The sequence below is a fragment of the Girardinichthys multiradiatus genome, chromosome Y (assembly GCF_021462225.1).
Source record: "Girardinichthys multiradiatus isolate DD_20200921_A chromosome Y, DD_fGirMul_XY1, whole genome shotgun sequence".
Taxonomy (NCBI): Eukaryota; Metazoa; Chordata; class Actinopteri; order Cyprinodontiformes; family Goodeidae; genus Girardinichthys; species Girardinichthys multiradiatus.
Window position 1 is genome coordinate 1,518,589 of NC_061818.1, and position 25,025 is coordinate 1,543,613.

General features: G+C 41.2%; 2 protein-coding genes across 2 annotated transcripts; one reads left to right on the top strand and one right to left on the bottom strand.

Moving 5' to 3' along the window:
• The first annotated feature begins 448 nt into the window (after positions 1 to 448).
• LOC124864565 (60S ribosomal protein L23) lies at positions 449 to 3,583 on the top strand. Its single transcript, XM_047359394.1, has 5 exons — positions 449 to 525; positions 1,250 to 1,333; positions 2,339 to 2,467; positions 2,896 to 3,009; positions 3,463 to 3,583. The coding sequence occupies exons 1-5, from the start codon at positions 513 to 515 to the stop codon at positions 3,543 to 3,545; spliced, it is 423 nt and encodes a 140-aa protein (XP_047215350.1). The 5' UTR covers positions 449 to 512; the 3' UTR covers positions 3,546 to 3,583.
• A 1,789-nt stretch (positions 3,584 to 5,372) lies between these two features.
• LOC124864696 (von Willebrand factor C domain-containing protein 2-like) lies at positions 5,373 to 24,980 on the bottom strand. Its single transcript, XM_047359568.1, has 3 exons — positions 24,585 to 24,980; positions 22,178 to 22,307; positions 5,373 to 5,885 (listed from the first exon to the last, which is right to left on the bottom strand). Exons 1-3 carry the CDS (start codon positions 24,978 to 24,980, stop codon positions 5,656 to 5,658), a joined length of 756 nt encoding a protein of 251 aa, XP_047215524.1. The 3' UTR covers positions 5,373 to 5,655.
• Between the last annotated feature and the right edge of the window lie 45 nt (positions 24,981 to 25,025).

Consider the following 25,025-nt stretch of genomic DNA (forward strand, 5'->3'; position numbering starts at 1 on the left):
TTTTCCAGATCTTCCATGTTCTTAATTCTAAGTACCACGGCCCCTTCGACTGTTTTATTTAATTTATTAAGAAGTCTCACTTTAACATAAATTGTGTAGGTTTCAGTGAAATGAGGTGGGAAAAGTAGCTAAGAATTGTAATCAAATAAGTTCACCTCAAAATAATTTCACTCAAGTAAGAAGTAAAACGTTTGCTGCAGTAAAACTACTATTGGACGTAGCCTACATTTATTTAAACAAGTTACTAAAGTAAATCAAATAGTTACTACCCACTTAGGATTATAAATAAAATGTGTTTGGCTTTTTGCTTATCAATATTTTCTCTGACGTTCGGGAGGAAACTGAGACGTAAAAACACGTATCTAGAAGTCGTTAATAGATTGGGCTATCTGGAGTCTCTTTTTCAGACATCACCTGAACGCCTCACTGTTGTCTGTTGACCCGGATGCATTTCTGTTCGACTTTATATCCCATAATTCCTTTCTCTGCCTTCCTCTTTCCCTGCCGCAGCAATGTCCAAGAGAGGTATGAAAACCAGCCTGTGAAATCCACCTCCATCCACTGTTTTTATCATAGAACACAGGTTCCGATGTTACTTAAATGTGAATAAGTTGCAACTATGATGCATTTCTGCTGCTCATTGTGAACTTGTTAAAGTAGCTTACGATTAAAGTACTATAGCATTTCGGCTCTCTGTCGACGGAAGCCATATTTGAATGTCAGGGCCATGTAGCATGGCAGCAAGATTAAAGCTGTACATTTTGCACATTTCTTTCGAGATTAGCTGAGAACACACTGGACAATTGCTCGCTAAATTTCCGTCTGAACTGGGCTATAATTAACGCTGTTATAATTTATTGCATGAGTTAAACGTGTTTACCAAAGTTAACGTAGGCTAACAGGGAGCTAGCAATGTGGATTGTTTTGGAAATCACGATTGAAATTCATTTAGAATCGGACTCCAGCAGCCCTATAACAGATTCACGGTGCGATGTGACGCCAAGACGAGTGGTTCTGTGTGACTTTATGGCCGATTGTATTACGAAGGACTGACTGATCAGGCAGACTAGCAACTTTACATGTTCCAATGCAGCGGTTATTAATGTAAATGCGTTTGCTTGGTTGGTTATCATGCTGTTCATTTGCAAAGTCATAACATTTCATACATAACAATCCTTATTACTGAAACGTTCAAGTAAACTCGAGTATACGTTGCAGTTGGGAGATCATGCTGTCTTCTTCATTTCAGGACGTGGTGGTTCATCTGGTGCAAAGTTCCGTATCTCACTGGGTCTCCCAGTGGGAGCGGTTATCAACTGTGCGGACAACACAGGTATGTGCTAAACACCCTACAGAATGGGTATAATTCACATGCAAGTGTGGTGATTGAAGATGCATGAAACTTGTGTATTTTGAGAATGGGTAATTAACATATTGTTACAATAGAACATGACTGTAATATGAATTAGGCATCCTGTCAGAACAGTACCCCATACTGATATATGAAAATCCAAATGTGATTGGGGTTTCTGCTGTTTCAACAGTTTTTTTTTCCATTGTTGGTTTCAAATAGTCACTAGTAAATGCTGAGTTCTACGTCGCTGTCTCGGTTTACTTTTTAGACCAGTGTTTAGGGCTCAAAATGTAGTGATACAGTTAAAGACGGATGAATGTTTTTTTGAAAAATGCTGTTTTTAATCATTGGTTTTTGTTTTCATTGCAATAAATGCCAGAAAATATATTGGTAATATTCAATCATTTATCTGAAAGAACGTCTCGATCAGGAATTTTTGTCTGAGGTGCAAATGAGTCTTAATAATGTGCATCAATCGATGTTGAATCTCAGGTTGAAATTTCAGATAAAATAATGAACTTGGCGCCATGTTTACATTTGAAGATTCTTTAGCTTCAAAGTGCAGCAAAAAAAAACAGGCGCTCATTGTCCTAAAAAGTCATCAAGTCCTAAATATAGTAATGTCAATTTAACGCCTTAAAGACTCTTTGGCTTATGAAGTTAGTTTAAGTGCATCATGAAAAGCTGTAGTTGGTTAGCCATTGTTGAAAGTTCCTTATGAAAGAAAGTAGTAATAGGTTTTGTAGTTGCTTAATTCTTCCATGAAGTCCTCCTTCCAAAAGCACTTGCTCTGTCTGCCTGGTGGCTGGGTGAGTTGTCGTGGAAGGAAATAGTAAAATCATCACTGTGGGTGAGACGGCAGCGTTTGCTGTGGCTGACTGATCTCAATCAGGGATGAGACAAGCTGCTGAACAAACAGCTGGTTTTCAAGGTCTTCCTTTTTGCCATCTTTGTTTTCATCAATATGCCCTATCTGCCTCACAGGTGCCAAGAACTTGTACATAATCTCTGTAAAGGGCATCAAGGGTCGTCTGAACCGTCTGCCAGCTGCTGGAGTGGGTGACATGGTCATGGCCACGGTCAAAAAAGGCAAACCAGAGCTCAGGAAGAAGGGTAAGTCCTCAACAAACATCACAACAGTTTTATTAATTTGTCTAAAACGTCTTTAGAATTTAGCACATGGACTGCTGTTAATTTACATCGTCAACTAATTTTGTTACATTTTGTATATGTGTTGATTCTAAGGTTTAAGTGACTTTTCAGTTTAATTGAAAAATGTCTGAAGTCTAAAGATGTTTCATACGCCTTTAAACTGACCATCATATTTGAATTGGATGGTCTTTTTTGTGTCTACATTACTCTGAAGAGTTACATAGACATAGACGGGGACATGGTGAGCACAAACAGCTGCAGCAGAAAGAAACTCAATAGTGTTCACTCTTAACTCCAGTTTAGATTTTTTACTCCCATTTTTTTAAAAACAAAAGTTAAATCTTGTACATGTTGCATTCATTGGCTTGACGATGTTTTCTTGTCTTCAGTGCATCCTGCGGTGGTGATACGGCAACGGAAGTCGTACCGACGAAAAGATGGTGTGTTCTTGTACTTTGAAGACAATGCTGGTGTTATAGTCAACAACAAAGGAGAAATGAAAGGTGGGCTTTTTGTATCCAACGATTCTTTACTGATGTCATACACAGAACTGCACTGTCTTGGGTTTTCTGGTTATTCATCAGCATAATGATTTTTAGAAATCTTTGAGTTCTGTCCCGGTAAGTTTAAGTTCCCTTCTGAAAGCACTTGCCTTGTCTACTCAGTGGCTGGGTGAGTTGTTGAAGGGAATACTAAGTTCATCTCTGTGGGTGAGACAGCAGTGACCCACAGTGACTGACTGATCTCAGTCAGGGATGAGACAGCTTATTTAGCCAGATAGAACTGTTAACCGACTAGTGAAGTCAGCTTTCATATCTCACCACATTCCTTCATTCTTCTTACAATTTAGAATGTAATATATTTGAATTGTAGTTGGATTTCTTTGTCGTGGCTCTGTTTGTAACCAGCCTGATGTTTGGACAATCCTAACAGAATGTTTTTGAATCTATGTACAGGTTCCGCCATCACAGGACCAGTGGCCAAGGAGTGTGCTGACCTGTGGCCTAGGATCGCCTCCAATGCTGGCAGCATCGCCTGAGCAGAACCTGTTTGTTTTCAATAAAAACTGTTAATCAAGCTGCTTGTCTTGGTTTTTTATTTCAACACTCATACCTGACTGGAACAAAGGATCTTTGTCTTCAGTGTCTACAAAAAAACTGAGCTCCCATCAAATCCGGGTTTTTGGGAAATTCCCAATTAAGCAGTTATTTATTTGGTCGTCTAAAAATGTTAAATGAGAACCACCACTAGATGGTGCACTGAAATTTGATGAAAACTTAGAACTTACAGTTTTATAAATGGTAATTCTGAGCACAAGTCAGGGTGAAGGTTATAAAAAGGCCTTTGGCCCAAGAACAATGGTCAGATATGTTCATGTGAAAATGCATGGACAATTAGATCTATCATGTTTTTACTGGAAAATGATACAAATCATTCAGCTCAAAAATGTTCATCAAAGATTAAATGAAGAAAACTATTCCAACCTTTGTATCAGAAATGGGATTATTGTAGAAAACAAGTTTTCAGTAATGTCTTCATTGTTCTAAGATGCGGACAGAGTGCTTTCACAGTGATGTGCTGTCTTCACATTTAAAGTGAAACCCACTTTTAAGCATTAAAATGAAGTAACTGATTTTATTTCAACAGTCGGGAGATGCAGCAGTACAGATTCAGATGGTAAAACATTGTTAAAAATCTCTTAAAAACCAGACCCCTTCACTTCTGCATCAATGAGGTCGCTTCACACTGTTTTATACATTACTTCATTAGTTTTAACCAGACACTTCTTTAGACTAGAATTATAAAAGTCCTGGCTAATTGACGAGTTAATATAGAAATAAGGTTCTGGTTTGGACAAAGTAATGCCCATCCTACCAGCAGGGGGCGCCTTCAGAAAGGTTTTCAAAGAGGTGTCCAGATGAGGTCCATTAATCAACATGTCCCGAATTTACAGCCGTAACAGAATTTAAGAGATTTATTATACTGTAGGGGGATGGGCATTCAGAAGTAGCTAGTCATAAAGGATAGAAACAGATAACTGCTTGAATAAACAGCATGGTAAAACTAAATTCATAGTCATGAAAATGATGCATTTAAGACTTGGACAGTGGCAGGACCAGCTAATTTATAAAAGTGGTCACTGGCCCCTCGGTGGGTCCCTAACAGGAAACATGAGAAGTTCGTATTGGAAAGGTGCAGCTCTTAATGCTGGTCCTAATTAAATAAAATCAGAACTAAATATATACACATTATTTACAGATGCCTGCAATTAAAAGAATAAAATTAAAAGTCAGGTGTTAAAATCACATTTTCAATATTTTCTTATGTTTTTATTTTATTTTTATTTCATTGTCCAACATAAAATACCTGAAACTGTCACTGTGGCCCATCACTTTAGTTAACCTGTACAGAAGGTTCATTTCAGTTTATTTAAACCAGATCAGTGATAGCCCAACTCACTGGGTTTAATAGGTAAGTCAAGTTGTGTTCTATGGAAGCAAATGTGTCCCAATATTCAAATTAAAACATAATAAAAGCATTTTATTAATACATTTTAATCTGAATATTGGGACACATTTGCTTCCATAGTGTTCCAGCATGTGTTCATTAAACAAGTTAATAGTAAAACAATCAAATATGTTTCTGTAAATAAAATATTTGTAAATATTTATTTGTTTATTATATTATTCATGTGTAAGTAATCGTATTCCTGTTGATTTGTGTCTGCAAACAGCAGATGTGGGCCACATCTGGAGTTCCACCATGCTACAGAACTTCAGCTGCATTATAGCTATCTACACGGTTTACTACTTTTCCTACCTTTTCCAACACCTTTTAACATTTTCTCGCTACATTGTGCCACAGTTTCTTTGTTAGTGACTATAATATGATCTCATTTTACATTTCAATATTTATAAGTAAATCTCAGAACCTAAATAATGCTGAATGTGGGTAAGATGTACAAACCTTAACAGAGTTATTCCCTAATACTACAATAGACATATGTGTGGGAGGACAGCAAGACTCAGGAACCAGGTGTTGGAGTCATAAGAAGCTATATGATATCTCAGAAACTAATTTTTATGGGTCCCATTACTTGAAAACTGGGGTTTGATTGTAACTTAACAAGAGCTCTGCTTCAGTCTAATTTAGGAGATCAGATCTAGTCTAGGAAACAGTTTCCTCCCTGTGTCCTCATCCCTGGGGGGCTCAGTGCGTGTACTGAATGTTGGGCTAGGCTGGGGTTGCTGTTCGCAGGTGGCATGGGGGTGGGGGTGCCACGTTCCGTCCCTGTAGGTGCAGTAACACACCGTCTGCCCATCAATGTTCACACGTTCCCCTGCTGGGATCACCCTGCTTCCAGCAACGCAGTTGGGACCTAAGAAAACAGAGAACAGTAAAGGCTTTCAGGAGTTCAGGTCTGCTCCCAGAGGTTCTAGTTACAGGTGCAATTACAATATCCCTGAAAATGTAATTCAAAAAGTAAAACATATAGATTCACTAAACAAAGCATTTGTTTCTGTTAATTTAGATTATTATGGCCCACAGATAATGAAAAGCAAAAATTCTGTTTCTTAAATACAGAAATGTTGACCTAGTAAAGGGCTGTGAAAAAGCACTTGCACCCTTAGAGATTTCTAGTTTTTTTGTCACGCCTAAATGTTTTAGTTCATCAAACAAATAATCCCAGTTGATAAACATAACCTCAGTAAATACAAAAAGCTATTTTCAATGATGATTTTATTTAAGAGATAGAAGTTATCCAAACCATCCCTATGTGAAAACTGAAAGTAAGTTTGTGATAACTGGCAATTAGACTTTTACATCCCTTTGGTCCACTCTTAGCAGAGTTGTTTTAATCCAGCCACATTCAATGGTTTTTCAGCATGGATGGCATGTTTAAGGTTCTGCCACAGTGCATCAGTATAATTTAAGTCCACACTTCAATTTATTCATTATTGTCCTGCAGCATAATGCAAGTCTGATAGAGTTTATGGTCACAAACCTTCTTCTTCCAGATTTCCACATAGAGAGAAGAATTCGTGGTTCCATCAGTTGTCCAAGTCATCCAGGTCCTATAGGACTAAAGCAGCCGGAGACCATCACACTTACAAATGTGACGTTATTTTGGCAGGGAGACCTGCAGAGCTTTAGGCTACGTTCACATTGGAGGTCTTAATGCTCAAATCCGATTTTTTTTGTGTGGTCGTTCCCATTAGGCTCCAAACTGACCCGCATAAGCACAATATCACCATTGTGCACAACAGAAGCCATTTATTGTGTCAGCGGGTGCTGTGTGGGAAACACGTGAATAAAAGGAGACTGAAACTCTTTATTGCTCCGTTTTAGGAACATCTGACTGCCAGTTCAGCACAACAAATTGTTTGGATGCGGAGACACAGCCAGCAATGGTGGGGCAGGGATGTTAACAACTTAACAGAGACCAAGTTTATTCAGAACTTTATCATGTCAGCGTCTCTCCTCTCAACTCCGCAGGCAGAAGACTTGATGCAATCCATTGTATTGGACTGCAGCAGGGGCAGATCATCACATGCTCGGTGAACTCGATAGCATTAAGTCCTCTGTTTGAACGGTCGTATACACATTTTATAATACAAACTACGTCGTCCCACATCCAGACGGTTCCTATGAGTCTTTTCAGTTCAGTCTGTTTTGCTAACTACCGTTTCCTGCTGGGTGGCGCAAAGTTGTGACAAATGCGAAGGACAGTGACGTCAAAGTCACATCTAGACCTGGTCACTTAACCCCAAAAAAATCGGATTTGGGACACATTTGCCTGCAGTGTGAACAATGGTCTTGGTTTTTTGTGACCTCCTGGATGACTCGATGTGCTGTTGGAGGAATGTTGGTAGGCCAGCTACCCTCAGCTGACGGGCTTAAGTACTTATCAAGCCCTTAATTTTACACTTCTTAACGTTAGATTCCTTAGTAATCAAACTATCATCATAATTGATGTAACATTTAATAAGCTTGACTGTAGGTAAGGATACTGAAACTTGGCTTAACGATGCAGGCAATATTGAATTGGAACCATCTCCTCCAAACTTTTCATTCGTACATTACCCAAGGTCAGATGGGAAAGGTGGTGGTGCTACCATCTTTTTTGCATAGTCTATTATAAAAACATGTCTTCTTTTGGTCCTACTCCACGTTTGAGTATTTAGCTCTTGTTCTTAGAAAAATTAAGTCCCTTTTTAGTAATAACTGTTTATCATCCAAGACTCAAATCTAGATTCTTAACCTGTTAAGCCCTTCCACCTGGAATTAGATAACTGAAATAACTCAAGAATAGCTTCACAGTTATAAAGTCTACATGCTGTTGGTACCTATGTAAAGGTAAGATATAAAAGAATAATGTTTCAGTGGAATCACTATTGCAACTCTTACTATGTCTGATTAATTTGTGATTAAACAAAGACATAATCAAATTTTTTGAATCCCATCATGTCCCGGACATGGGGGTTTGCTGCAAAAAGAAAGGGGTTTTATGTTGCAATTTGTGCAGTCACCCCTGTCTGAAGGACCTTTCAACGTGATCTTGGGTGTTTAAATTGCTGTTAAACTGAAAGTATTTGTGAAAACTAGTTAGGCGAATTGTTGTATTAACATTAAAGCCACCTCTTGTGAGGGAGTTAGAAAAAAAACCCCAGCTGTGTCCAACGTGAGTCAAGAAAAAACCGTGTTTCAGCTGTACCCACAGTCCAACATGCACCGGGAACAGGTCCGTCTTAGTGCCGGCATTATTAGACACAAAGTCCTGCTGGCCCCCTCTAGCTGTGAGGGACCAAGCCGGTCAAGCATGAGGACACAGTAATAATTTTCAAAGAACATGGGTTTTATTTCCCCAAACTAACAAAATTCAAATAACTGTTACAGGGCCCTTAAAAGAGGTCCAATAAAGAAGCTAAACTCAAGACAAAAAAATCTGGGTTTAACATAACAAAACCTCAAACTAAAAGCTCAAACAAACAAACTGACCTCCTACACAACAAACAAAGGGGACCTAAATACTGGCTGATCAGACCAGACTGACACACTGAGGAAGAGGGAAGGAAAACATCTACAGAAATTTAACTAACAAAAATAACTAAACACAGTTAGCTTAAAATTTTACTTGAATGACTAATAACAAAACAAAATAAGCAAATCACAAAAACAAAAAGAACTTATGCAAAAATTAGAATAAAGACTCCATGGTCTTCCCCCATGGTGGAACTCCAGATGGTATCACCCAATCAGTCAATCTGGAATTTGAGTGTGCCAGCCAGAGTCCATTGCTTCTGTTCAAGGTACTCCCCCACAGCACCAGTAAAGAAAACACAGAAAATGTTAAATATTTGACAAAATTAAATATACAAAAGTTAACCAAATGTGCCTGCTACAATTAGAACTAATGTATTTCAATATTGTCAAATGAAAATATAAACAGAAACCCATGTATTTATGCTGCAATGAATGTGTATATAAAAACTCAAAATGAAAAAGTGTTGGTGTGTGGGGTTACCGACTGTGCGGCTGCAGGTGTGGCCATCACACTAGCCAAGACCTACAGCATGCGCTGTGGCGGTTCGCAGCCGAGTGTGAAGCGGCTGAGATGAAGATCAGCTCCTCCAAGTCCGAGGCCATGGTACTCGACCGGAAAAGGGTGGCTTGTCCTCTTCAGATTGGAGGGGAGTTCCTGCCTCAAGGGGAGGAGTTTAAGTATCTCGGGGTCTTGTTCACAAGTGAGGGAAGAATGGAGCGGGAGATCGACAGACGGATCGGTGCGGCTGCCGCAGTAATGGGGGCACTGTGCCGGACCGGTGGTGAAGAGAAAGCTGAGCCGAAAAGCAAAGCTCTCAATTTACCGGTCGGTCTACGTTCCTACCCTCTCACCTATGGCCATGAACTTTGGGTCATGACCGAAAGAACGAGATCCCGGATACAAGCAGCTGAAATGAGCTTCCTCCGTAGGGTGGCCGGGCACTCCCTTAGAGATAGGGTGAGGAGCTCGGCCATCCAGGAGGGGCTCGGAGTAGAGCCGCTGCTCCTCCACATCGAGAGGAGCCAGTTGAGGTGGTTCGGGCGTCTATATCGGATGCCTCCTGGACGCTTTCCTCGGGAGGTGTTCCAGGCACGTCCCACCAGGAGGAGCCCCAGGGGACGGTCCAGGACACGCTGGAGGGACTATGTCTGGGAACACCTTGGGCTCCCCCCGGAGTAGCTGGAGGAGGTGTTTGGGGAGAGGGACGTCCGGGCGTCTCTCCTGAGTCTGCTGCCCCCGCGACCCGGTCCCGGATGAAGCGGAAGACGATGAGTACGAGTACTGTTAAATAAACATATTTGCATCCACTCCTAGAATTTAACAGCTTGGCACTGAAACGACCAATATTGCACATTCATTGAGGCAAACATGAACTGGGCAGCTGGTGTTATTTTTGCTTCTGACCTCATTGCGCTTGCTGTCTGGTTTTAAGAGCCGCTAACTTTTCATAAATCTGGTCCAGAGACAAATAACGAGAGCAAATGCGATAGAGAGAAGACATTAGAAATGAAAAACAAACTGGCTTCATGGTCTTCCAGTGAGTGTCTTCTTCTAATAACCAAAATTAATTCTAGATAAGGTCTTGGTTCTTGTAGTTATTATGTTCCTGGCCTCTGGACGTCTGTTCCAAAGCACTTTAGATCAGTTTCCACAGTGTCTAAAGTTAAAAGCAAACCCAAAACATACTTATTTTCTCAAGCTTTTATATCTATCTTATTTAACAATTTTTACTTTGATCACTTCCTGATTTTATGGAATCTTACCTCTGTATGATGTCCTAAATCTCTATGTGCTTGCAGTCCTATTATTTGTATTTTATATCCTTCCTAGCACATTCAGTCTACAATTGTATGAAATGGGCTCCATAAATAAATTTGACTCAACTTGTTGCATGTGTTCTGTTCTGCACCTGTTCATTTGTTTATGTGATGGCTCCCACTGTGGTTCAAATCCTTAGAAATTGAATTGTAAACCTTTCCAGACTGAAAGATTTAAGCGACTTGGTTTTTATCTGTTCTTGAATTTCTTTAGACCAAGGCATGATGTGTGTCTTTTAGAGATCTTTTAGCCTACTTCATGCTGCAATACTGGTTCTATTTAAGTAATTTATTGATTCTATATGTCTGGCAGTAATCAGGCCTGGATGTGAGTGGTGTAATTGAACTCGGCTGTCCAGAAGTGTGGATTTTTACAGTTAAATCATGATTTAACAAGGGGGACAGCGACATCTTCACATAGGGTCAGGTTGGTTTAGATCATTTTTCCCCTAACAAATAAAATTATTATTTGAAAACTACATCTTCTGTTACTCAGGTTATCTTTGATATAATATTTGTTTTATGAACTGAAACATTTAAGTGCGACAAAAAAAGCAAAAATAGAAGAAATCTTAAGGGGACAAACATGTTTTCATAGCCCTGTAGATTTAAACAATAGAAAACAAATATTTTTATCATTTGCTTCTCTCAGTCACAGGTGGAGATTCCTTTATTTGGCAGCTACCTTTAAAACAATTACCAACAGCAGACAGAGGCAGCACAGGAAGCTCAGTTTGTGTGAAGCCAGATCCCACTGCGTGCCCAAAAAAACAATGACGTAATAAACCAAACCATCTGTTCCACTGTCTGTCCAGCGGTAACTGGATGGTCCAAATTTACTCTCACTGCCAAAGCAGCATGACCCAGGAAACAACACTCCTAGCATGCTCGTGTTCCAGTTGAGAGGTTGCTTGATGTAATTTTTATTTCCAAAATAAGGAATGCAGCAGTGCAAAATGATTTAATTTCTGCAGCTCTTGCTGTCTACAACACACACTAATTCCACTAATATTTAAGAGGGTCTTAAAGGCTGTAAGAGCATGCATGACATAACACGGACGCTTCTGTAAACTGCAGGGAGATTAAGGTGATGTAAGCAGCACTGCAGTTTGAACACACACAACAGCTGCACGGACAACCCCAACTGATAGGAAGTTTGGTCTACAGTGTGTGTGTGTGTTAAGGATTTGCCAGGAAGACAGATTAGAACAAAAGGGAATCATTTGGAGCCCTGACTGAAACTGAAGAAACCAATCAGAACTCAGCCAAAAAATATGACCACATGTCAGTTAAGATGGTGGCCTGGACTGGTAAATTATATGACACCAGCATACATGTACATCAAGGAGTGGCATTTAATGCCACTCCTTCTTGACGTACACTGTACCGCCAAAGTATTGGGTCATCCCTTGAAATCATTCAGGGGGCATTAAATGGAGGTTGATTTTATTTGACTTATCTTTGACTATTCTTTGCTAAATATTGAAAACAATTTAACAAATTTTTATTTGTAAAAAACTGGTCTTTGTGAACAAAAAGATGTAGTGAAAATGTGCAAACCTCACTCATCTGACCATCTGCTCACATGTTTTTTTTAGTAAAAAAACTAATGCAGTGAAATTGGGGAAAGAAATGCGACAGAATTGTTCTTAAAAACATCACAGAAAATTACGAGATTTTGATAGGGATTTAGAAGATACACCTTGCCTGACTCTGTGTCTACCTGTGACACCTTCCTGGAGGAGGGCATTGTCCAAGCTTCTGCTGCCAACAACTTAATGCTCACCTTTTACCGATGATACACTTGGCCCTGTCTTTCAGTGTTTAACCCTATTTTTCTCCTAGACATACCTACTGACTGAGCTTTTACTGTGACTAACTGTATGTGCTCTCTCTCATGCTCTAAACTTGAAAACTGGCTCAGATTTTATTTGTTATCTCTTCCTAGATGAAACCACTAAAGGAGCTACATCCATTATCATTTACTTTTCCTTCCCATAGAAAGTACTACTGGATCAGTGCTTCTGTTTTCTGCTTCTAGGTCTTTTTTTGTCTCTGCTCAGTTCTCTCAAACCTCCACTCGGTCGTGACAGATGGCCGCTCACACTGAGCCTGGTTCTGCTGGAGGTTTCTTCCTGTTAAAAGGGAGTTTTTCCTCTCCACTGTCGCTACATGCATGCTCAGTATGAGGGATTGCTGCAAAGTCAACACCAGTGACTGTCCACTGTCTCTACATGCTCATCCAGGAAGAGTCAATGCTGCAAATCTCTGACTCGATGCAATCTGCTGGGTTTCCATAGATAGAAAGACTTTTTAACCAATTTGAATAAATAACTAAATCGGACTGCACTATTTGATGGTTAGGATTAATTGGAATGTATGAACCTGACTTCCAATCTGTATGATTCGATTGAATTGACTTAGCCCATTTTAAACTGAACCTTTTACACAATGCAACAGGAAACAACACTTGCCAATTATTTTTACCTCTGCCTTCCTCTATGTTGGATGGAGTAAGGGGGAGTCAGGTTTAGCCTAAACCGACTCAGTTATGGTTGAGGTGAAAACACACCCTCCATTTCTGCTACCTGTTTGACCCCTTCTATTTAAATTCAAGTCAGTTTATTTATATAGCGCCAATTCACAACACATGTCCTCTCAAGGCACTTCACAAAAGTCAGGTACATACATTCCAATTAATCCTAACTATCAAACATTTCAGTCAGATTTAGTTATTTATTAAAATTGGATAAAAAGTTTTTCTATCTAAGGAAACCCAGCAGATTGCATCCAGTCAGTGACTTGCAGCATTCACTCCTCCCTGATGAGCATGTAAAGACAGTGGACAGTCACTGGTGTTGACTTTGCAGCAATCCCTCATACTGAGCATGCATGTAGCGACAATGAAGAGGAAAACCTCCCTTTTAACAAGAAGAAACCTCCAGCAGAACCAGACTCAGTGTGAGCAGCCATCTGCCACGACCGACTGGGGGTTTGAGAGAACAGAGCAGAGACACAAAGGGAACAAAGAAGCACTGATCCAGGGAGTACTTTCTATGGGAAGGAAAAGTAAATGTTAATGGATGTAGCTCCTTTAGTCGTTTCATCTAGAAAGAAAGAACAGATAAACTCAGAGCCAGTTTTCAAGGTTAGAGCCTGAAAGAGAGCACATAGAGTTAATTACAGTTAAGCTCAGTCAATCACCATGTCTAGGAAAGAGAAAGGGTTAAACACTGAAAGACAGGGCTATGTGGATCATCGGTAGAGGGTGAGCATTAAGTTGTTGCCAGCAGAAGCTTTGACGATGCCCCTCTCCAGAAAGGTGTCACAGGTAGACACGGAGTCAGGCCAGGTGTAGCTTCTAGGAAGAGAAAAGAGAGAACATAAAGTTAAAAGCTGAAATAACAGCAAATAATGCAAACTTAGAGAGTAGTGTGAGAGTGTAGCGAAGAGAGTGAAAGTGGTCATTATGTCCTCCAGCAGCCTAAGCCTATAGCAGCATAACTACAGAGAAAGCTCAGGATAACCTAAGCCACTCTAACTATAAGCTTTATCATAAAGGAAAGTTTTAAGCCTAGCCTTAAAAGTAGACAGGGTGTCTGCCTCATGGACCAAAACTGGGAGCTGGTTCCACAGGAGAGGAGTCTGATAACTAAAGGATCTGCCTCCCATTCTACTTCTAGAGACTCTAGGAACCACCAATAAACCTGCAGTCTGAGATCAAAGTGCTGTTAGGAACATATGGACCAATCAGATGTATGATGGAGCTGATCATTACGGGGTTTATATGTGAGGAGGAGAATTTTAAATTCTATTCTGGATTTAACAGGGAGCCAATGAAGGGAAGCTAAAGTAGGAGAAATATGATCTCTCTTTGTAACTTTCATCAGAACTCTTGCTGCAGCATTTTGAATCAGCTGAAGGCTTTTAACTGCATTTTGTGGACATCCTGATAGTAAAGAATTACAATAGTCCAGCCTTGAAGTAACAAATGCATGGACTAGTTTTTCAGCTTTACTCCTGGATCATGTCCTGGTCAAAAATAACACCAAGGTTTTTTACTTTATTACCGGAGGTCAATTTAATGCCATCCAGGTTAAGTGATTGACTAAGCAGTTTCTTTTTTAAAGACTCCGGTCCAAAGATGACAACTTCTGTCTTGTCTGAATTTAGAAGCGGAAAAATTAAAGTCATCCAAGTTTTTATGTCTTCAAGACATGCTTGTAGTCTATCTAACTGGTTGGGTTCATCAGGATTTATGGATAAGTAAAGCTGAGTATCACCAACGTAACAGTGAAAATGTATCCCATGCTGCCTGATAATTTTACCTATTGGAAGCATATATATAGTAAAGAGAATTGGCCCAAGTACTGAACCCTGTGGTACTCCACAATTAACCCTGTAGTTTAAAGATGATTTATCATTTACATGAACAAACTGGAATCTGTCAGACAAATAAGATTTAAACCAGTTTAGCGCTGTTCCCATGATCCCTACAGCATATTCCAGCCTTTGTAATAGAATATTGTGATCGACAGGATCAAATGCAGCACTGAGATCTAAGAGGACCAGTACAGACACAACTCCATTATCTGAGGCCATAAGAATATAATTAGTGACTTTCAGCAGAGCTGTTTCAGTGCTATGATGAGCTCTGAAGCCTGACTGAAACTCTTCAAACAGGTCATTGCTGTGTAAATGCTCACACATTTGATTAGCAACTATTTTCTCAAGAATTTTAGATAAGAATGGAAGATTGGATATAGGTCTGTAATTTTTCAAGTCATCTCGATCAAGTGAAGGTTTCTTAAGTAAAGGTTTAATTACAGCTAACTTAAAAGCTTGTGGTACATATCCATTTACTAAGGATAGGTTAATCATACCTAAAATGCGACTGGTAATCAGAGGGAACACTTCCTTGAATGATTTGGTTGGGATTGGATCTAACATACAAGTTGAAGGTTTAGATCCTAATATTTCTGATAACTCAGGAAGCTCCACAGGATCTAAACAGTCCAAACACAAATCAGGTTCTGCAGTTACTTCCATTGTAGTCTCACTTATTGAGGATGAAGTAATTATCTTCGGGAGTAAGTCAAAGATTTTATTTTTAATAGAATCAATCCTATTTAAGAAGAATCCCATAAAGTCATGACTGCTGAGAGCTAAGGGAATGGATGACTCAACAGTGCTATGACTATGTGTAAGTTTAGCAACTGTACTAAAGAGAAACCTAGGATTATTCTTGTTCTCTTCTATTAATGATGAGAAATAAGCTGTTCTAACTTGGCGAAGTGTCTTTTTATACAACAATAGACTATTTTTCCAGATTAAGTAGGAATCCTCTAGGTGTGTAGAGCATAATTTTCTCTCCACTTTTCTAACATTGTGCTTTAAAGTACGCAGCTCTGAATTAAACCAGGGAGCTAGCATCCTATGAATAATTACGTTATTTTTCAAGGGGGCTGCATTGTCTAATGCACCAGGCAATGATGAAGTAACACCATGAACAAGAGAATCAATTTGTGAAGGGGAAGAAACAAAATTATTGCCCTCCACTGTGTTTTTCTGTGATAATGAGGAAATTAAAAGTGGAACAGATTCTTTAAAGGTTGTAAAGCATTGTCTGATAATGATCAACTATAATGAAATTTCTTCTCTTTTCCAATGGTTATAATCGCTCTGACAGAGAGAGGTACCCCCAGTCCTTGTGGTTTTTAGTATAACAATGGCCACCAGTGGGCTCTACATGGACAAACTTAGACAGTTTATTATTTTACTTAGTACCTCTACACATACAGTACAGTCCAAAAGTATGGACACACCTCATTCAAAGACTTTTCTTTATTTTCATGACTATAGATATTGTAGCTTCACACTGAAGGCATCAAAACTATGAATTAACACATGTGGAATTATATATTGAACAAGGAAGTGTGAAACAACTGAAAATATGTCTTATATTCTAGGTTCTTCAAAGTAGCCACCTTTTGCTTTGATTACTGCTACGCACACTCTTGGCATTCTGTTGACGAGCTTCAAGAGGTAGTCACCTGAAATGGTTTTCACTTCACAGGTGTGCCCTGTCAGGTTTAAAAAGTGGGATTTCAAGCCATATAAATGGGGTTGGGACCATCAGTTGTGTTGTGCAGGAGGTGGATACAGTACACAGCTGATAGTCCTACTGAATAGACTGTTAGAATTTGCATTATGGCAAGAAAAAAGCACCTAAGTAAAGAAAAACGAGTGGCCATCGGTACTTTAAGAAATGAAGGTCAGTCAGTCCGAACAATTGGGAAAACTTTGAAAGTGTCCCCAAGTGCAGTCGCAAAAACCATCAAGCGCTACAAAGAAACTGGCTCACATGAGGACCGCCCCGGGAAAGGAAGACCAAGAGTCACCTCTGCTGTGGACGATAAGTTCATCCGAGTCACCAGCCTCAGAAATCGCAGGTTAACAGCAGCTTAGATTAGAGAACAGGTCAATGCCACACAGAGTTCTAGCAGCAGACACATCTCTAGAACAACTGTTGAGAGGAGACTGTGTGAATCAGGCCTTCATGGTAAAATAGCTGCTAGGAAACCACTGCTGAGGACAGGCAACAAGCAGAAGAGACTTGTTTGGGCTAAAGAACACAAGTAATGGACATTAGACCAGTGGAAATCTGTGCTTTGGTCTGATGTGTGCTTTGGTCTGATGAGTCCAAGTTTGAGATCTTTGGTTCCAACCACCGTGTCTTTGTGCGGCGCAGAAGAGGAACCACAGGAAATTGCCAGGTTTCAATACAAAAAAAAAATCAAATCCACGATGTAAAAAATATCATGATAATATGGAATAAGAGAATAATACAAATATAACAGAGCACAAATAGTAAATAATAAAATATATTACAGATAAATTGCAGAGCAGATAAATTGAGGACATAAACTTAAAATGTATATGGTAATACAGAAATTAATTGTTATTGTCCTCTGTGGAAAACAAGGAGGAGTTGAAAAGGTTGATAGCCACCGGAGGAAGGACTTCCTGGGGTGTTCTCTAGAGCACCTCGGTAGTCTCAGTCTACAATTGAAGATGCTGCAGTAAGAGACCAAAGTGACATGAAGGCAGTGGGACTCAATGTTCAGGATGTGGAGCAGTTTCCTCAGCATCCTCTGCTCGGACCCCTCTGCCAAAAATTACAGTTACACTCCCAGGACAAAACCAACTCTTCTGATGAGCTTATCAAGTCTGTTGGCACCAGCAGTCTTCACCCTGCTGCCCCAGCACAACACAGCGTAAAAGATGACACTGGAGACCACTGAGTGATAAAACCTCTGCAGCACGGTCCTGCAGACATTAAAAGTCCTGAGTCTCCTCAGAAAAAAGAGGCGACTCTGCCCATTCTTGTACAGGTCCTTCTCAAAATATTAGCATATTGTGATAAAGTTCATTATTTTCCATAATGTCATGATGAAAATTTAACATTCATGTATTTTAGATTCATTGCACACTAACTGAAATATTTCAGGTCTTTTATTGTCTTAATACGGATGATGTTGGCATACAGCTCATGAAAACCCCAAATTCCTATCTCACAAAATTAGCATATCATTAAAAGGGTCTCTAAATGAGCTATGAACCTAATCATCTGAATCAACGAGTTAACTCTAAACACCTGCAAAAGATTCCTGAGGCCTTTAAAACTCCCAGCCTGGTTCATCACTCAAAACCCCAATCATGGGTAAGACTGCCGACCTGACTGCTGTCCAGAAGGCCACTATTGACACCCTCAAGCAAGAGGGTAAGACACAGAAAGAAATTTCTGAACGAATAGGCTGTTCCCAGAGTGCTGTATCAAGGCACCTCAGTGGGAAGTCTGTGGGAAGGAAAAAGTGTGGCAGAAAACGCTGCACAACGAGAAGAGGTGACCGGACCCTGAGGAAGATTGTGGAGAAGGGCCGATTCCAGACCTTGGAGGACTTGCGGAAGCAGTGGATTGAGTCTGGAGCAGAAACATCCAGAGCCACCGTGCACAGGCGTGTGCAGGAAATGGGCTACAGGTGCCGCATTCCCCAGGTCAAGCCCCTTTTGAACCAGAAACAGCGGCAGAAGCGCCTGACCTGGGCTACAGAGAAGCAGCACTGGACTGTTGCTCAGTGGTCCAAAGTACTTTTTTCAGATGAAAGCAAATTCTGCATGTCATTCGGAAATCAAGGTGCCAGAGTCTGGAGGAAGACTGGGGAAAAGGAAATGCCAAAATGCCAGAAGTCCAGTGTCAAGTACCCACAGTCAGTGATGGTCTGGGGTGCCGTGTCAGCTGCTGGTGTTGGTCCACTGTGTTTTATCAACGGCAGGGTCAATGCAGCTAGCTATCAGGAGATTTTGGAGCACTTCATGCTTCCATCTGCTGAAAAGCTTTATGGAGATGAAGATTTCATTTTTCAACACGACCTGGCACCTGCTCACAGTGCCAAAACCACTGGTGAATGGTTTACTGACCATGGTATCACTGTGCTCAATTGGCCTGCCAACTCTCCTGACCTGAACCCCATAGAGAATCTGTGGGATATTGTGAAGAGAACGTTGAGAGACTCAAGACCCAACACTCTGGATGAGCTAAAGGCCGCTATCGAAGCATCCTGGGCCTCCATAAGACCTCAGCAGTGCCACAGGCTGATTGCCTCCATGCCACGCCGCATTGAAGCAGTCATTTCTGCCAAAGGATTCCCGACCAAGTATTGAGTGCATAAATGTACATGTTTATTTGAAGGTTGACGTTTTTTGTATTAAAAACACTTTTCTTCTATTGGTCGGATGAAATATGCTAATTTTGTGAGATAGGAATTTTGGGTTTTCATGAGCTGTATGCCAAAATCATCCGTATTAAGACAATAAAAGACCTGAAATATTTCAGTTAGTGTGCAATGAATCTAAAATATATGAATGTTAAATTTTCATCATGACATTATGGAAAATAAGGAACTTTATCACAATATGCTAATATTTTGAGAAGGACCTGTATAGGGCATTGGTGTTAACTGTCCAGAACAGTGTATTGTCTATGTAGATCCCCAGGTACTTATAACAGTCCACCAGCAGCTCTTTAGTTTTTCCTATATTGAGTTGCAGGTGGTTCTGGCCACACCACTCTACAAAGCTGTCCACCATGCCTCTGTATTCAACCTCCTGGTCACCGGTGATGCAGCCCACAATGGCAAAGTCATCCGAGAACTCCTGCAGATGGAAGAATTGTGTGCTGTACCTGAAAGTTTAGAGTGTGAACAGAAAAGGTGAAATAACCATCCCCTAAGGAACCACTGTGTTGCTCAATATAGTATCCGAGGTGGTATTCTGAGGCTGAGGTCCGTGATGGGGAGGAGGTGTGTGTAGAAAGTATGATGTCCCCAGGGGGAGGTGTTGGAGGAGTTGGTGCGTGGTTGGCATTGTCCGCAACTTGTTTGTCTCCTGTTGGTCTCCTCCCATCACTGCCGTGGTTTTTGTCCCCAAACCAGTGATGCTTTTTATCCCTGCAGGGTCTCCATAGCCTCCTTTGGTACCTCCGTACAATTCTCATGGTCACCCGCTGCCACTGAACGCAGGGATGTACTAGGGCTTGAGGTGAATTAAATTGTGGTCTGATTTGCCCAAGGGGGGGTGTTATGGAGCTGTATGACTCCTTCACATTAGTATATATCAAGTTTAGTGTTTTATTTTCCCTAGTTTTACAGTCCGCACACTGTTTAAATTTGGGCAAAGATGAGTCCATTGTGACATGGTTAAAATCCCCAGACATTGCAATGGAGGATTTAACATGCTAAGTCTGAAGTCCGGCAGTCACGGAGATGATGACATCCAGTGACCAAACATTCCCCATAATAATTGATGGAAGGTACGGTCTGTAGCTCCTCCTCGCCAGTCGTCATCTGTTTCCTGCTCTACAACCCCAGTGTTTTCTTCTTAGCTTCCCGGGGATTTTATGTTTCTGGCCGAAGACACCACAGTGTTGGAGGCCTATCAGCTGATTCCTTGTGTGAACAATGGAGCTCCAGTGCACCTCCACCAAGACGGGGGGCCGATATGATTTAAAAATTCTAAACATGATAAAAAAGCAGAATAAAAGTGCAGAAAATGTGCATAGTTGCAATTCCAAACCCAAAAGAGACATGGGGGAAACTGGCAGGCAGCCGCTCGTAGCAGCGTACTTCCGCGCCACAGAGTTTCTTTAGTTAGAGGCTTCTTCACATCCACTGCAAGACAGACCCCAAGAGAACCTTCTTGCCCACAGCCATCAGTATCTATAATAATTCTTCAAAGAATAATTTACAATATTTAATTTTGCTTTGGGATTAATAAAGCATTTCAAACTGAAATGATCATAGCTATTTTGTGCAGCCTCAGAAGCCAGTCTCCAAAAAGAAAACTAGTGGCCAAGGTAAGAGCCCTGAAAGATGCACACTCTAACAATTGTTTTTTAAGTGGTAACGGTCCTTCTCTAAGAGTTTGCACCATCTCTGTCAACTTAAAGGAGAGTTGCACACTTCTTCCATTTTAATTCCAAAGACCACTGTTCCTCTGGTGTACAACACACAAAGTCTTAGATAACTGAGCAAGGATTGACACACAACAAAGAGCCATAGGATAGGACAAATCCAGGTCTGTTGCCACAAAGATAACACACTGTCTTTGCTAAATGTTTACTAGGAGCAATACAACTTATTAACAGTAACTTATAGTAGCTTCTCTGTTAGATTTATTGCTCTAGGTGAAGTCACTTTCTGCTCTTAAATAATCAGTACTTTAACTAGTGGACTGTTGTTGGGTCCAGCCATCAGAAAACACAGGAATGCAAAACTGAGAACAAAAGAAACTAGTAAAAAACATCTCCGAGCATGCATCAGGTTATCAATATGACATTATGAAGATTTAAAACCCAGCATGGAGGAGCACTCTCTCTTTCACAGTGACAGGTGGACAGGAGAGACCTCCGTGTATGAACGTCCTAATCTCGCTGGCCGAGACTATATCTTTGAAGAAGAACCTTGGATCCCAAGTTCTGTTTGCTGTCTGCATATCTCGTGACTGTATTGGCCGAAAAATAAGACTAGCCGCCTGAACCTGGCTATCTTAGCTCCTGCAGAAAGAGAATCTGCGCATAGATTCTCCAAGATGAAACTGGTGTCTCTAATTACGTCGACAAAACAGTGTCCCCAAACCTACGCTAGTATTTATATCAGTGGAACTTAGAGCTGGCTGCAAACTTGCGCTGCAGAAACTATTTTGTTGTCAATTGAGCTGCTACGTCCAGATGTGATATCACCACGCATTCTGACCAGGCGCCATCTTGTTAGTCCATTGCTCCCTTCAACCCGTTACCCCAATGGCGGATTAACACAGCATTCAGAGTCTATTGTCTGTTAACGTTTTATTTTCCTTTCTTGTTTGCACTGTGAACTGCTTGTTTGAAAACTTAGCAACAGTTGATCTTTGTTAGCTTTAAAGCTAATTTGTCCTCAATTATCCCCAATTCCTCATAACACACTTTGGTTCTGACAGATACATATTCACTCTGAAATGTGATGTTACTGCGTTGTTATTTCCCTGTTGTCATTGTTATTAGTGTTAGCCTTGACTTGGTAATTTCAGTTAAAATCACTAACTTTATTAATATTTGTCCTGGGCACTTATTAAGCTTTATTGATAGCCAATAAATACTGTCTATACGTTTGTAGTTAACACATTTATTCCTTTGGCAGCATGTTGAACAAAGTTCAGGTTGCCAGAGAAAGACTTGTGACACTCGAAGCACTTGGAATGCACAACTGTTACCATTTTTACAGATGAGACAGCAGTGGTTGGGCTCGTAGGTGGGGTTTACGCAGTGAGGGGCCGGGCAATCGGAAATGCTGCAGTACACCCCTCTGTTAGCTTCACAGCGACACCTCTCACACCTTGACACCTGAAATACACAAAACCTTGGGCTCATGTCAACTTTATTTGTACAGCACTTTAAAATAAACAGCAAGAGGAATAAAACTAATTCCATTTGAAAAACAGAAACCAATGACATTAATCCAAATCAATACAAATAAAATAGAAAAACATTGTACAATATAATGCATTACTAAAAATGAAGATGTCAGGCTCTACTTATTGAAAAGATGTATAAAAATGCAAAAGATCATTTAGGTATTATGGGACAAGATATTTAAAATCAATCCTGAAATAAACACGAAGCCAGTAAAGTGAGGCTAAAACTAGAATTTTATGTTCCCGTTTTGTAGTTCCTGTTTGCAGACCTGTAGCATCATTTCTTACCACCCATAAGCAGTGAAGGAATAACTACTCTAAGCCCCCCCCCCAACAGTCTACCGAGCAGCACTGGGGGGTGGGGGTGATGAGTCATGGATGAGAGGCGGGGTACACCCTGGACAGGTCACGAGTTGATCACAGGGCAACACAGACCAGGACCAACAGCCATGCACACACACATACAGGGGTTGGACAATGAAACTGAAACACCTGGTTTTAGACCACAATAATTTATTAGTATGGTGTAGGGCCTCCTTTTGCGGCCAATACAGCATCAATTTGTCTTGGGAATGACACCTACAAGTCCTGCACAGTGGTCAGAGGGATTTTAAGCCATTCTTCTTGTAGGATACTGGCCAGGTCACCACGTGATACTGGTGGAGGAAAACGTTTCCTGACTCGCTCCTCCAAAACACCCCAAAGTGGCTCAATAATATTTAGATCTGGTGACTGTGCAGGCCATGGGAGATGTTCAACTTCACTTTCATGTTCATCAAACCAATCTTTCACCAGTCTTGCTGTGCGTATTGGTGCATTGTCATCCTGATACACGGCACCACCTTCAGGATACAATGTTTGAACCATTGGATGCACATGATCCTCAAGAATGGTTCGGTAGTCCTTGGCAGTGACGCGCCCATCTAGCACAAGTATTGGGCCAAGGGAATGCCATGATATGGTAGCCCAAACCATCACTGATCCACCCCCATGCTTCACTCTGGGCATGCAACAGTCTGGGTGGTACGCTTCTTTGGGGCTTCTCCACACCGTAACTCTCCCAGATGTGGGGAAAACAGTAAAGGTGGACTCATCAGAGAACAATACATGTTTCACATTGTCCACAGCCCAAGATTTGTGCTTCTTGCACCATTGAAACCGACGTTTGGCATTGGCATGAGTGACCAAAGGTTTGGCTATAGCAGCCCGGCCGTGTATATTGACCCTGTGGAGCTCCCGACGGACAGTTCTGGTGGAAACAGGAGAGTTGAGGTGCACATTTAATTCTGTCGTGATTTGGGCAGCCGTGGTTTTATGTTTTCTGGATACAATCCGGGTTAGCACCCGAACATCCTTTTCAGACAGCTTCCTCTTGCGTCCACAGTTAATCCTGTTGGATGTGGTTCGTCCTTCTTGGTGGTATGCTGACATTATCCTGGATACCGTGGCTCTTGATACATCACAAAGACTTGCTGTCTTGGTCACAGATGCACCAGCAAGACGTGCACCAACAATTTGTCCTCTTTTGAACTCTGGTATGTCACCCATAATGTTGTGTGCATTTCAATATTTTGAGCAAAACTGTGCTCTTACCCTGCTAATTGAACCTTCACACTCTGCTCTTACTGGTGCAATGTGCAATCAATGAAGACTGGCTACCAGGCTGGTCCAATTTAGCCATGAAACTTCCCACACTAAAATGACAGGTGTTTCAATTTCATTGTCCAACCCCTGTATATGTAGGGATAACTTAGAGAGACCACTGAAATGATTTGGACTGTGGGAGGTAGCTGGAGCATTGCGCCGTTATATTTGTGCCACCAACCTTATTGCGTGGCAAAGCATGCATCGAGCGAGTGATATTTAAACGCACACACCACAAATAATTGTTTGTTCACATAACCCTAACCCTAATCAAAGAAGCAGCCAATAGGCCTATGGTAACTCTGGAGGAGCTGCACAGCTGTTTTTCCATCAGAAAAGTGGCCATGAAAATTAATTGTTAGAAGAAAACTTCAGAATCAAATTTAGTTGCCAAAAGCCATTTAGGGAACACAGAAAAACATGAAAAACGTGCAATGCTTTGATGAGATAGAAATTGATGTAGCCACAGTGGAATGACTTGGCTTATGAACTACACCAGGACAGAACGGGACAAAGATCACACGGAGAGAGGAGGGACAGATTACCGGTATATCTGTCTCACCCTGAACTCCTCCAGCAGTCTGTAGGTTTTCCCTCCGTAGACGCAGACCTTGGCCATGGCCTCACACACAGGGCAGCACGCCTTATACCTGATCCGCGTGCACCGCGGGTGGATGCGGGGACACCTGGGTCGGACGCATACGGGGCCATCCACGGTGCACGTGCACGGGCAGGCCGTGGGGCTCGGATAGTAAACCTCTCCGATGCTGTATACGAAACCGTGGTCATCAATGCACCACTTCCCTCTGTAGTCCCCAAACTCGTAATCCTGCTCGGTTTTGGTGTAGTACTCCGCTGCCGCCGGAGCCTCCCCGGCGCGCCCAGCACGCAGAAACTGTGGAACAAGCAGCAGCGCCGAGAGCGCGATGGAGAGACCAGAGAACGCGCGCTTCACCATGGTGACCAGGTGTCCCTCTAAAGTTAACGGCTGCTTCTGCTGCAC